The 14351-nt window shown below is 43.0% G+C and overlaps 1 protein-coding gene across 1 annotated transcript in view; it reads left to right on the forward strand.

The window, feature by feature from the left end:
- zgc:63863 (uncharacterized protein LOC393372 homolog) overlaps positions 1-14351 on the forward strand; it is a 55785-nt gene that overhangs the window by 24377 nt on the left and 17057 nt on the right. Inside the window, exons 6-7 of the mRNA XM_059971632.1 lie at positions 6536-6677; positions 7056-7240. Coding sequence (XP_059827615.1) covers positions 6536-6677; positions 7056-7240 — 327 coding nt within the window. The remainder of the gene's footprint in view (positions 1-6535; positions 6678-7055; positions 7241-14351) is intronic.

The raw sequence follows: 14351 nt of genomic DNA on the forward strand, positions 1-14351 counted from the left end.
TTGCAGCAGCTGTACAGTGCCATACATAAAGTATACTATGAATTACAATAAGAAATAAGTACTGAAAGATAAGTAGCAAGTACAAAAAGATAGCAAAGGACAGTGAAGTAGTGTATGTGGGTTCGTTGTCCATTCAGAAAGGGTGAAGGGGAAGAAGCTGTTCCAAAAATCCTGAGTGTGGGTCTCAGGCTCCTGTACCTCCTCCCTGATGTTAGCAATGAGAAGAGGGAATGTCCTGGGTGGAGGGGTCCTTAAGGATGGATGCTGCCTTTTTCAGGCGTCACTGTTTTGAAGTGTCCTTGATGCTGTGGAGGCTAGTGCCCATGATGGAACTGGCTGAGTTACAAATTTCTGCAGTTTTTTCCAATCCTGTGCAGTGGCTCCTCCATATCAGATGGTGATGCAACCAGTTAGAATGCTCTCCGTGGTACATCTGTAGAAATGTGTGAGAATCTTTGGTGACATACCAAATCTCCTCTAACTCCTAATGAAATGTAGCTGCTCATGTGCCGCCTTCATGATTTATCAATACTTTGGGCCCAGGATAGATCTTCAGAGATGTTGGGCTCTCAGGAACTTGTTTCCATTGTTGACCCTTTGATGAGGACTGGTGTATGTTTGCTTGACGTCCTTTCCTGAATTACACAATCAATTACTTACTGTTGTTGTGTGTGATGTTGTTGTGACACCACTCAGCCAGCTGATCTATCTCACTCCTGCATTCCTTCTCATCACCATTTGAGTTCTGCCGACAATAGTTGTGTCATCAGCGAATCTATGGATGGCATTTGAGCTTTATATAGCCACACTGATGTTGGTGTAGAAAGAGTAGAGCAGCGGGTTAAGCACATATTCTTCAGGTGCATCTGTCATGTTATTAGTACAGGGCTCACCTGTGGAGAGTGTTAGGAGCACCAAGTTTCAGGAGTGCACATACAGTAATGGAGAATCTCATTGGTCCCTCAACATCACCTCAAGAAAACATAAGAAATAGGAGCAGGAGTAGGCCATCTGGCCACGGACTCATCTCCACCTACCTGCCTTTTCCCCATATCCCTTTATTCACCTACTATGCAAAAATCTATCCAACCTTGTCTTAAATATATTTACTGAGGTAACTTCCACTGCTTCATTGGGCAGAGAATTCCACAGTTTTGCCACCCGTTGGGAAAAGCAGTTCCTCATCATCTCCATCCTAAATCAACCTCCCCGAATCTTGAGACTTGGTCCCCTAGTTCTTGTCTCCCCTATCAGTGGAAACAACTTTCCTGCCTCTACCTTATCTATCCCTTTCATAATTTTATATGTTTCTATCAGACCTCCTCTCATTCTTCTGAATTCCATCGAGTACAGTCCCAGGGTCACTCAATCTCTCCTCAGTGTCTAACCCCCTCATATTTGGAATCAACCTGGTGAACCTCCTCTGCACCGCCTCCAAAGCCAGTGTATCCTTCCTCAGGTAAGGAGACCAGAACTGCACAAAGTACTCCAGGTGCAGCCTCACCAGTACCCTGTACGATTGCAGTATAACCTCCCTGCTCTTAAATTCAATCCCTCTAGCAATGATGGCCAACATCTCATTTGCCTTCTTGATAGCCTGCAAACCAACCTTCATGCACAAGCACTCCCAAGTCCCTCTGCACAGCAGCATGCTGCAATTTTTTACCATTTAAATAATAACCTGCTGTTTCATTTTTTTTTCTTCCAAAGTGAATGACCTCGCATTTACCAACATTGGATCGATTTCTTTCAGTTGCTTCGCTATTTCTTCTTTAATAGCTCCCAAGCATTTTCCCAACTACAGATGTTAAACTAATTTCTGTTCTAACATTTGAACAGTGGCGTGACATTCACTGTCTTCCAATCTGCTGGGACCTGCCCAGAGTCCAGAGAATTTTGGTAAATTATCATCAAAATTTCTACTATAACTTCTGTCATTTCTTTCAGTACTCTGGGTTGCATTCCATCAGGACCAGGGGACTTATCTGTCATAAGTTTGCTCAGCACTACCTCTTTAGTGTTAGCTATTGTATCGAGGTCCTCACCTCCCATTGTATCCACAACATCTCTCTTTGGCATGTTAGACTTGTGAAGTACAACAAAATAGTACACAAAATAGTCATTCAAAGCCTCGGCCATTTCCTCATTACCAAATATCAATTTCCCCTTCTTGTCTACCAAGGGGCCTACATTCACTTTAGCCACCCTTTTCCACTTTATATTATTATAAAAACTTTTACTGTCTGTTTTTATATTTTGTGCTAGTTTATTTTCACAATCTATCTTCCCTCTCTTTATTGCTCACTTTATGATTCTTTGTTGCATTTTAAAGTTTTCCCAGTCTTCCAGTTCCCCACTACTCTTGGTGACTTTGTAAGCACAAGCTTTTAGTTTAATGCCTGCTTTTATTTCCTTAGTTATCCAAGACTGGCTCTCCTCACCCTTACTGTCCTTGTTTTTAACTGGAATATACTTTTGTTGAGCACCGTGAAAAATATCTTTGAAAGTCTTCCACTGTTCCTCAATCGTCCCACCATATAGCCTGTCTACACTAGCCAAATCCTCCCTCATCCCATTGTAGTCTTCCATTGTTTAGGCATCATACACTGGTTTTAGATCAAAATATTGCACCCTCCATTTCTATGCGACACTCTTTCATACTGTGATCACTCTTTCCAAAAGGATCCCTAACTACAAGATCTCTAATTTTACCTGTCTCATTGCACAGGATCAGATTGAAGATAGCGCATTCCCTTTTAGGTTCACTAACATGCTGTTCAAGAAAGCCACCACAAATGCATTCCTATGAACTCCTCCTCAAGACTGCCTGACCAACTTGATTCACCCAATCTATATGCAAGTTGCACCCCATGATAACTGCTGTTCCTTTCTTACATGCTTCAGATATTTGTCACTGTGTCACTGTAATGTTATTATTAGTGGCTGATAGACAACTCCCACCAGTGATTTTTTTTCCCCCTTTACTATTCCTAATCTCTACCCAGATGGATTCAACATTCTGCTCCTTAGATCTTATTTTCTCTCACTATCGCCCTGATCTCATCCTTAATTAAAGAGCACTACCCCACCTTCCTTACCTTTCTGCTTATCCTTCCATATTATCTGATATCCTTGGATATTTAATTCCCAATCCTCTCCACCCTGCAACCACATTTCTGTAACGGCCACTAAATCATACCCCTTTGTAGTGCTTTGTGCCACAACTTCACTGACCTTGTTTTGAATACGATGGGCATTCAGATAAAGTGATCTTACACTCATTGTGCTTTTTAAAATCTTGTAATCTTTTTCTCGTTTGCACCTGACTTTTCTTTACACCACTCTTACTTTTCTCTTTTTTTTCTTCTTTTGCTTTATCTTTATCCACATTTTTCCCTTTTACTTTATCCATACTTATTCAATCTATTGAACCCACCCTCCTACTTAGTTTCAAGTAGGAAACCTACTTCCTCCTAAATCCTCCTATTTAGTTTCAAGCCCTATCCACAGCTCTAGTTATGCAATTCGCTGGGATTCAGGTCCCATCACGGTTCAGGTGGAGCCCATCCCTCTTTCTCCAATGCTGGTGCCAATTTCCCAAGAATTCACACCCACTTCTCCCACACCAATCTTTGAACCACGCATCTAACACTTAATCTTCTTGACTTTGTGCCAATTTGCACGTGGCTCAGGTAGAAATCCAGAGATTACCAATTTTTTGGTTCTGCTTTTTAATTAGTCCCTAGCTGCTCAAATTCCCTTAGCAGAATCTCTTTCCTCATTCTACCTATGTCATTGGTACCCACATGGACCACGACAACTGGTTCTTTCTCCTCCCTCTGCAAATTTCTCTGCGAGTCAGATAAGATGTCCTGAACCTGGGCACCAGGGTGATTAGGTGATTAGTAAATAGAAATATGAGAGACAGATGTGAAATGAAAGGAATTATTTAACTAATCCAGAATCTAACTCACTATTGGTCTCTGGTGTGAAAATCTGGTACTGCATCATGTAGGACGTGCTTTAGGGTCCTAGAGCAATACAGCACCCTTCCCTATTTTTGGACAATATATTGGGGAAAAGACTTGCTGACTACCCTATCCATGCCCCTCATTTTAACACTCTTACCATGTTGTCCATCATGCTTCATAAGTGGCAAAATGGGGCAACAAAGAGTTCAACAGTCATGAGGTAATGTTGCAGTTCTATAAAACCCTGGTTAGACCCTACTTGGAATATTGTGTTCATTTCTGGTTGCCTCATTGTAAGAAGGATGTTTGAAGCTTTAGAGAGGTTTATAAAGTAGGTTTACCAGGATGCTACCTAGACTGGCGAACATGTCCTATTGAGGATAGGTAGAGCGAGCTAGGGCTTTTCTCTTTGGAGAAAAGGAGGACGTGAGGTAACTTCATAGACAGCTTGATAGCCTCCGTACCTGCTTCTGCACAGGAAGACCTCAGTCTGTGGATTGGAAATAATATCTCCTCGCTGACAATCAACCCTGGCATACCTTAAGGATGCTTGCTTAGCCCACTGCTCTATTGTCTCTACACCCATGACTGTGGCTCGGCACAGTTCAAACACCATCTATAAATTTGCTGACAACGCAGCCATTGTTGGCAGAATATCAGGTGGTGATGAGGAGGAATCCAGCAGTGAGATAGACAGCAGGTTGAGTGGAGTCGCAGCAACAAACTTACACTCAATGTCAGTAAGACTAAGGAATTGATTGTAGACTTCAGGAAGGGGAAGTTGAGGGAACACATGCCAGTTCTTATCAGGGGATCAACATCGCAATGGGTGAACAGTTTGAAATTCCTGGGTGTCAACATTTCTCAGGATCTATCCTGGGCCCAAAATATTAATATAGTTACAACAAAGGGAAGACGGAAGCTATATTTCATTAAGTGTTTGATTAAATTTGGTATGTCACCAACAACACTCTCAAATTTTTGCAGATACACCGTGGAGAGTATTCGTGAGTCGAGGCTGCTGCCTAGGATTGAAATGAGCTGTAGATAGTTGTAAACTTGGCCAGCTCCATCATGGACACTAGCCTCCCCAGCATCGGGGACACCTTCAAAAGGCGATGATTCAAAAAGAGGGCATCCAGCGTTAGGGACCCCCATCATCCAGGACATGCTCTCTTCTCACTGCTACCAGCAACGAGTAGGTACAGGAGCCTGAAGACACACACTAAACATTTCAGGAACAGCTTCTTCTCTGCCATCTGATTTCTGACTTGACAATGAATCCATGAACATATCTTTTTCTCCCCCTTTTTGCACTATGTATTTAATTTTTAAATTATATATGCTTATTGTAATTTATAGTATTTTTAAAATTGTTTATTGCTATGTACTGCTATCAATAAAACAGCAAATTTCATGACATAGGCAAGTGGTATAAAACCTGGTTCTAATTTTGAGGCATGACATGAGGCATAGATAGTCAGAAACTTATCCACTCTCCTATCGGGTAGAAGGTATGAAAGTCTGAAAGCACTCCCACAGGCTCAGGGACAGATTCTATCATGCTGTTAGAAGACTATGAAATAATTCCCTATTTACAATAAGATGGACTATTAACCTTACAATCTAGCTGTGATTTTTCACTTTATGGCCTGCTTGGTCCACTTTCTCTGTAACTACAACACTTTAGAACAGTATAGCACAGTACAGGCCCTTCTGTCCACGATGTGCCAAGATCAATCTAACGCTTTCCTCCACGTAGCCCTCCATTTTTCTTTCATCCATGTGTCTATCTAAGAGTTTCTAAAGTGTCCCCAATGTATCTGCCTCTACCACCACCTCCGGTAGTACGTTCCATGCACCCACCATTCTGTGTTTATATTTTAAAAAACACACAAAAAAATAGAACAAACCTACCTCTGACATGTGTGTCTGGGTCTCCACCCACAGGAGCTGAAATGTTGGGAGGGGGAGAAAGCTTGTGATTTATGGCTCTTTTTACCTCATCTTAATCCTGAATCTTTAAGTATTTTTGTGTGACTTTGTTTCCTTGCTACCCTGTACGTACCTTGTTCTTCTGTGTACGTTTTGCACCTTAGCCCTGGAGAAACTTTGTTTCGTTTGGTTGTGTTTATGTATGGTTGAACAATGATTAAAATGAACTGAAACTTGAAATATTCTGAGCTTATTTCAAGTTCCCCTTGGATGCAGTTTCAAAGTGTCTCCCCACCATTCCGCCCCTGTCCTCTGCACCTTCCCCTCTCCTCCTCCTCCTGTCCTACCCCTTCCCCTTCTCTCCCACCCTCGCTCGATCCGCCTTCTCCCCACCACCTCCTCCCGTCCTATCCCATCCCCTTCTCTTTCCCCCTCTTGCTCCCTGCCCCCCACCCACTTTCAACCTGGAACAGGCTGTGGGGTTCAGCTCTAGTTCTGAGACATCAGGTCTCCATCCTCTGGACAATCTGACTCAGGGACTTCAACATTGGGTTCATTGGGTGTGAAAGCTCTGTGTATGTTGTTTCCCACTTTCTGTGGCTGAAGCTATCTTGGGTCTCCTCATTCAGGGCCGAAGTTGGCACCATCTTTGCCCTGAGCTGGCTGATTACCTGGTATGGTCATGTTCTCTCCGAGTTCCGTCACACCGTCAGGCTCTACGACTTCTTCCTGGCAAGTCACCCACTGATGCCTGTCTACCTTGCGGCAGCGGTAGGTAGTGATGTATCCCAATGTTGTTGCTGAGCACCCACGTGCACTGTTGCATTTCCGCATCATTGACGAGCATCCATGCATCCCAGTGTTGCATCCCTGCATTGTTTGCTTGCACCCACTTGCATTCTTGCACTGTTTTTCTGAGCACCCGCGTTTGGTATTGCTACCCTGTACAATTTTGTGAGCATGGTCGCGGTGATGCATTCCTGCACCATTAACTTGCACTCATGCATAGTGTTACACCCTTGTATAGTGTTCTGAATGCACCCATATGTGGGGTTGTAACCCTGCCCCATTTGGTGAGCATCCACTACAGCGTTAATGTGAACAAAGTGTTGTGCAAAGCCACGTTTGTGAGACTGATTTTTATTTCAGATTGTGCTGTACAGGGAGCAGGAAGTTCTCAAGTGTGAATGTGAGATGGCGAGCGTCCACCAGCTTCTGTCCAAGATACCTCACGATCTTCCTTACGAGAAGCTGATCATCAAAGCAGAGGAGCTGTATTGCCACTACCCGCCCGCAGAGCTCGCCAAACAGGCCGCACTTCAGTTTCACAAAAGGTAAGCTTTTCCCTTTCGCCAGTATCCTTGTGTCTCCAGTGCTACGGCAAGCCCAGCTAAACACCCGTGCTTGGAATAAGCAGAAAACATTGGGAATACTCAGCAGGGTAGCAATGCTTGCTCGTGGCAGGGTTATTGATGAACTGAGGGTTTCTTTATAAGTCCTTAGTCGGATCACACTTGAAATATTGTGACCAGTTTTGGGCCTATTATCTGAGAAAGGATGTGCATTCATTGGAGAGAGTCCAGAGGAGGTTCACAAGAATGATTTTGTGATTGTAAGGGTCAATGTAGGAGGTTTGTTTGATAGCTCTGGGCCTGTACTCACTGGAGTTTCGAGAATTCGGGGGTAGGGGGGGATTCTCATTGAAACCTATCAAATGTTGAAAGGCCTAGACAGAGTGGGTGTGTAGAGGATGATTCCTATAGTGGGGGAGTCTGGGACCAGAGGGCACAGCCTCAAAAGAGAAGGATGTCCCTTTAGAACAGAGATGAGGAATTTCTTTAGTCAGAGGGAGATGAATTTGTGCAATTCATTGCCAGAGATAGCTGTGCAATGGAGGCAAACAATAAGGGGCAAGGTTAAAATGAGGTAGTTTGTATTGGTTTATTGTTTCATGTACAAGATACAGTGAGAAACTTGTCTTCTGTACTATTCATACTGATCAGATCATTACTCAGTGTGCTGAGGTACAACAAGGGAAAACAACAGATTGCAGAATAAAGTGTTACAATTACAGAGGAAGTGCAGTGCAAGTAGAAACGTTGACTGTACTCCTTTCCTAGAGGCTGCCTGGCCTGCTGAGTTCCTCCAGCATTTTGTGTGTGTTGCTCATGTTTCCAGCATCTGCATATTTTCTACTGTTTGTGAGGGGAGAAGAGAGAATGTCTGGGATGAGTGGGGTCTGTGATTACAAACAGGAGAAAATATGCAGATGCTGGAAGTAGGAGCAACACACATAAAATGTTGGAGGAATTCAGCAGGTCATGCAACATCTAGGAAAGAGTACAGCTAACGTTTTGGGCCGAAACCCTTCAGCAGGACTGTGATTATGCTGGCTACTGTACTGAGGCAGCGGGAAGTTTAGACTGAGTCCATGGAGGAGAGGCTGAACTGTGTTCACAACACTCTGCAGTTTCGTGTGGGCAAAGTTCAAAATAAATTCATTAACAAAGTACATGTATGTCACCATATACAACGCTGGGATTGGTTTTCTTGCATGTGCACTCAGTAAATCCAAGAAACCCAATAGAGTTAATAAAAGACTACAGCCAACAGGATGGACACACAACCAATGTGCAAAAGACAACAAACTGCAAACATCAGTAAGATTAAAGAACTGATTGAGGACTTCAGAAAGGGTATGATGAGGGAACACACACCAATCCTCAGAGGGATCAGAGGTAGAGAAGAGTGAGCAATTTCAAGCAGTTATACTTTCAGGCTGGTGGTGTAGTGACATGAGCTGTGGACTTCGAGGCAAATGGTCCCAGATTTGAATCTGACTGGCCCCTTGTTCACTTCCCATCTATGCTGGGTTGAGCAGCAACTCAGCCTTGTAAACAACAGTCAAATGCAAAGAAAACAGCAAAAAATGCTGGCAGATACGCCATAAGGCATGAAAAGGAACAACCATTCTATGATGCACTGATTCGCCACTTTCTGGCTAAAGCAATTCCTCCTCATCTCTGTTCTCAATGACATCTTTATATTCTACATCTGTATCCTGTGGTCTCCATCAGACCATAAGTCATAAGAGTGGAATTAGGCCATTCAACCCATTGAGTCTGCACTGCCATTCCATTATGGCTGATTCTGGATTCCATTCAACCCCATACACCTGCCTTCTCACCATATCCTTTGATGCCCTGACTGATCAGGAAACTATCAATTTCCGCCTTAAATATACCCAGGGACTTGGCCTCCACTGTAGTCTGTGGCAGAGCATTCCACAGATTTACTACTCTGGCTAAAAAAAAAAATTCCTCCCTACCTCTGTTCTAAAGGGTCGCTCCTCAATTTTGAGGCTGTGCCCTCTATTTCTGTGTATCCCCATCATAGGAAACATCCTCTCCACATCCACTCTATCTAGTTCTTTCAACATTCAGTAGGTTTCAATGAGATCCTCCCGCATTCTTCTAAATTCTAGCTGCCAAACGTTCCTCATATCTTAACACTTTCATTCCCAGAATCATTCTTATGAACTTCTTCTGGACTCTCTCCAATGACAACACATACTTTCTGAGATATGGGACACAAAACTGTTGACAATACTCCAAGTGCAGCCTAACTAGTGTCTTATAAAGGCTGAACATTATCTCCTTGCTTTTATATTCTATTCCCCTTACCAACATTGTATTTGCCGCCTTTACCACAGACTCAACCTGTAAATTAACCTTCTGGTAGTCTTGCATGATGACTCCTAAGTCCCTCTGCATCTGTGATGTTTGAACCTTCTCCTTATTTAGATATTAGTCTGTACTATTGTTCCTTTTACCAAAATGCATTATCATGCATTTTCCAACACTGTATTCCACCTGCCACTTTTTAGCCCATTCTTCAAATTTGTCTAAGTCCTGCTGCAATCACATTACCTACCCCTCCACCTACTTTTGTGTCATCCACAAAGCCATCTATTCCATTATCTAAATCATTGACAAACAATGTGAGAAGTATTGGTCCCAATACTGACCCCTGAGGAACACCACTATTCACTGACAGCCAATCAAGAAAGGCCCCTTTTATTCCCACTCTCTGCCTCCTGCCTGTCAGCCATTCTGCTATCCATTTCAGTATCTTTCCTGTAAAGCCACAGGATTTTATCTTGTTAAGTAGCCTCATGTGTGGCACCTTATTAAACACCTTCTGAAAATCCAAGTAAATGACATCCACTGCTTCTCCTTTGTCCACACTTGTTACTTCCTTGAAGAACTTTGACAGATTTAGATGTTTCAGAAAGGACAAAGTGAGGCAAAAGAGGTTGGAGGCATGGCACAGTTGATCAGGGATAGTGTCACGGCTGCAGAAAAGGAGGAGGTCATGGAGGGATTGTCTACAGAGTCTCTGTGGGTGGAAGTTAGGAATAGGAAGGGGTCAATAACTCTACTGGGTGTTTTTATAGACCACCCAATAGTAACAGGGATATCGAGGAGCAGATAGGGAGACAGATTCTGCAAAGGTGCAATAATAACAGGGCTGTTGTGGTGGGAGATTTTAATTTCCCAGATATTGAATGGTATGTCCTTAGAGTGAGCGGTTAAGATGGGGTGGAGTTTGTTAGGTGTGTTCAAGAAGGTTTCTTGACACAATATGTAGATAAGCCTACAAGAGGAGAGGCTGTACTTGATCTGGTATTGGGAAATGAACCTGGTCAGGTGTCAGATCTCTCAGTGGGAGAGCATTTTGGAGATAGTGATCACAATTCTATCTCCTTTACAATAGCATTGGAGAGAGATAGGAACAGACAAGTTAGGGAAACGTTTAATTGGAGTAAGAGGAAATATGAGGCTATCAGGCAGGAAATTGGAAGCATAAATTGTAAACAGATGTTCTCAGGGAAACGTATGAAGAAATATGGCAAGCGTTCAGGGAATATTTGTGTGGAATTCTGCAAAGATGCATTCTAATGAGACGGGGAAAGGATGGTAGGTACAGGAACCGTGGTGTACAAAAGCTGTTGTAAATCTAGTCAAGAAGAAAAGAAGAGCTTATGAAAGGTTCATAAAACTGGGTAATGATAGAGACTTAGAATATTATAAGACTAGCAAAAAGGTTAAGAATGAAATTAGGAGAGCCAGAAGGAGCCAAGAGGAGGCCTTGGCGAACAGGATTAAAGAAAACCCTAAGGTATTCTAAGAGTGTGTGAAGAGCAAGAGGATAAGATGTGAGCGAGAAGGACCAATCAAGTGTGACAGTGGAAAAGTGTGTATGGAACCAGAGGAAATAGCAGAGGTACTTAATGAATACTTTGCTTCAGTATTCACTATGGAAAAGGATCTTGGCCATTGTAGGGATGACTTGCAGTGGCCTGAAAAGCTTGAGAATGTAGATCAGGGGTGTCAAACTCATTTTAGGTCATGGGCCGGATTGAGAAAAATGCGACTTCATGCAGGCCGGATCAGTTGTGCGTGCGCATGCTCCCACAGCTTTTGTTGCCTTCATTTTTTCAACCTGCTCTCATGTGTCTCAGACTCTGCTATATCTAAAATTGTTTCACTTTACGAATTTCATTTTTTATGAAGCAGATTGCCTAGCAAGCATTCTTTTTATGATTGGTATTAACTTACAGACATAGATTACAAGAAAGTAGGCAACGAGAAAGAAACGATGCTATTTCGGCTAAGATTGTTTTGGGAGCCATACCTTTTCCATTAATAAACCGTTTGAAATCAAGCATTAGCAAACACAAATGTAGACCTAACCGTTACGCAGAAACGCCATTTCACAAAGCAACTTTTTATCCCTGAGCTCTGTTGTGTCTTTCCCTTTGCTTTCCATGAACTGACAGATCTCCTCACGCAACTCGAAACATCTTTTCAGCACTTTTCCTTGGCTTAACCATCGCACCGCTGTATGATAGGGCAAATCATTATATTCTGAACCCAACTCCTCCAGAAACGACTTGAACTCGCGGTGATTTAAACCTTTGGCTCTTATGAAGTTAACTGCTCGTGTTATGGTGCTCATTATATGTTCCATTTTCAAGGCTTTGCCACACATCGATTCCTGGTGTATGATGCAGTGATAAGCTGTCAGCTCACCTGTGCCGTTTTCCTCCCGCATCTTCTCCCGGATCCTGCCCACCAATCCACTCTTTTGACCGCACATCGCGGGCTTCTGTTTCTTGTCCAGATGCTTGTATTTGTCGTAGTGTTTCGTTTCATAGTGTCGTCTTACGTTATATTCTTTAATTACAGCCACACCTTCTCCGCACACAAGACAAACAGGTTTGCCCTTTATATCTGCGAACATATACTCTGCCTCCCACCTGCCTTGAAAACCCCTGTTTTCAAAGTCCACCTTTTGTTCAGCCATTTTTGGGGTGAGGGATAGCTGAAAGTTGACCACACGTGACTAGCGCCATAAGGATGCTGATGAGAGAGTCAGGCAAGCGCGAGCAATGCACTGGCAGTGCATTGTGGGATTTGTAGTATTTGTGGTGCATGCACTATACCGGTGGGCCAGCTCTAATAGAAAAAAAATTTATTCATTAATGATATTCAGGAAATAAACCAGGGAAACCGAATAAACACTAAAAACCCTGAAAACCTGGTACCTGAATAAACTCAGCATTAGCCATATCATACGCCATAGGTGCTTCGATTACTGGGGCCAGCTTTAATAGTAATTAGATATTATCTCGCGGGCCAAAGATAATTCCACCGCGGGCTGGATTTGGTCCGCGGGCCTTGAGTTTGACATATATGATGTAGATATTAAGGAAGAGGATGTGCTGGAGCTTTTGGAAAGCATCAAGTTGGATAAGTCACCGGGACCGGATTAGATGTACCCAGGCTACCGTAGGAAGCAAGGGAGGAGGTTGCTGAGCCTCTGGCAATGATCTTTACATCATCAATGAGGACGGGTGAGGTTTTGGAGGATTGGAGGATTGCTGATGTTGTTCCCTTATTCAAGAAAGAGAGTAGAGATAGCTCAGGAAATTATAGGCCAGTGAGTCTTACCTCAGTGGTTGGTAAGTTGATGGAGAAGATCTTAAGAGGATTTATGAACATTTAGAGAGGTATAATATGATTAGGAATAGTCAGCATGGCTTTGTCAAAGGCAGGTCGTGCCTTATGAGCCTGATTGAATTTTTTGAGGATATGACTAAACACATTGATGAATGAAGAGCAGTAGATGTAGTGTATATGGATTTCAGCAAGGCATTTGATAAGGTACCCCATGCAAGGCTTATTGAGAAAGTAAGGAGGAATGGGATCCAAGGGGACATTGCTTTGTGGATCCAGAACTGGCTTGCAAACAGAAGGGAAAAAGTGGTTGTAGATGGGTCATATTCTACACTGAGGTCCGTGACTAGTGGTGGGCCTCAGGGATCTGTTCTGGGACCCCTACTGTTTGTGATTTTTATGAATGACCTGGGTGAAGGAAGTGGAGGGATAGGTTAGTAAATTTGCTGATAACACAGAAGTTGGGGTGTTGTGGATAGTGTGAAGGGCTGTCAGAGGTTACAGTGGGACATTGATTGGATGCAAAACTGGGCTGAGAAGTGGCAGATGGAGTTCAACCCAGATAAGTGTGAGGTGGCTCATTTTGGTAGGTCAAATATGATGGCAGAATACAGGTTTCCCCCGCTATCTGAAGGTAGAGCGTTCCTATGAAACGGATTGTCAGCAGGAATGTCGTTAAGTGAATAAGCAATTTCCATTTATTAATATGGGAAAAATTTGTGAGCAGTCCCAGACCCAAAAAATAGCCAACAGGATCATGCCAAATAACACACAAAACCTAAAATAACAGTAACATATAGTAAAAGCAGGAAAGATATGATTAATACACGGCCTATATAAAGTAGAAATACGTTTAAATAGTATATAAAGTAATATAAGAAATAATATATAAAGTACAACGAGATCTAGGTGTTCTTGTACATCAGTCAATGAAAGCAAGCATGCAGGTACAGCAGGTAGTGAAGAAAGCTAATAGCATGCTGGCCTTTATAACAAGAGGAATTGAGTATAGGAGTAAAGAGGTCCTTCTGCAGCTGTACAGGGCCCTGGTGAGACCCTACCTGGAGTATTCTGTACAGTTTTGGTCTCCAAATTTGAGGAAGGACATTCTTGCTATTGAGGGAGTGCAGCGTAGGTTCACAAGGTTAATTCCTGGAATGGCTGGACTGTCGTATGTTGAAAGATTGGAGCGACTGGGCTTGTATACACTGGAATTTAGAAGGATGAGAGGGGATCTGATTGAAACATATAAGATTATTAAGGGATTGGACACGCTGGAGGCAGGAAGCATGTTCCTGCTGATGGGTGAGTCCAGAACTAGAGGCCACAGTTTAAGAATAAGGGGTAGGCCATTTAGAACAGAGATGAGGAAAAACTTTTTCACCCAGAGAGTGGTGGATATGTGGAATGCTCTGCCCCAGAA

Source organism: Hypanus sabinus, chromosome 6, assembly GCF_030144855.1.
Source record: "Hypanus sabinus isolate sHypSab1 chromosome 6, sHypSab1.hap1, whole genome shotgun sequence".
Taxonomy (NCBI): Eukaryota; Metazoa; Chordata; class Chondrichthyes; order Myliobatiformes; family Dasyatidae; genus Hypanus; species Hypanus sabinus.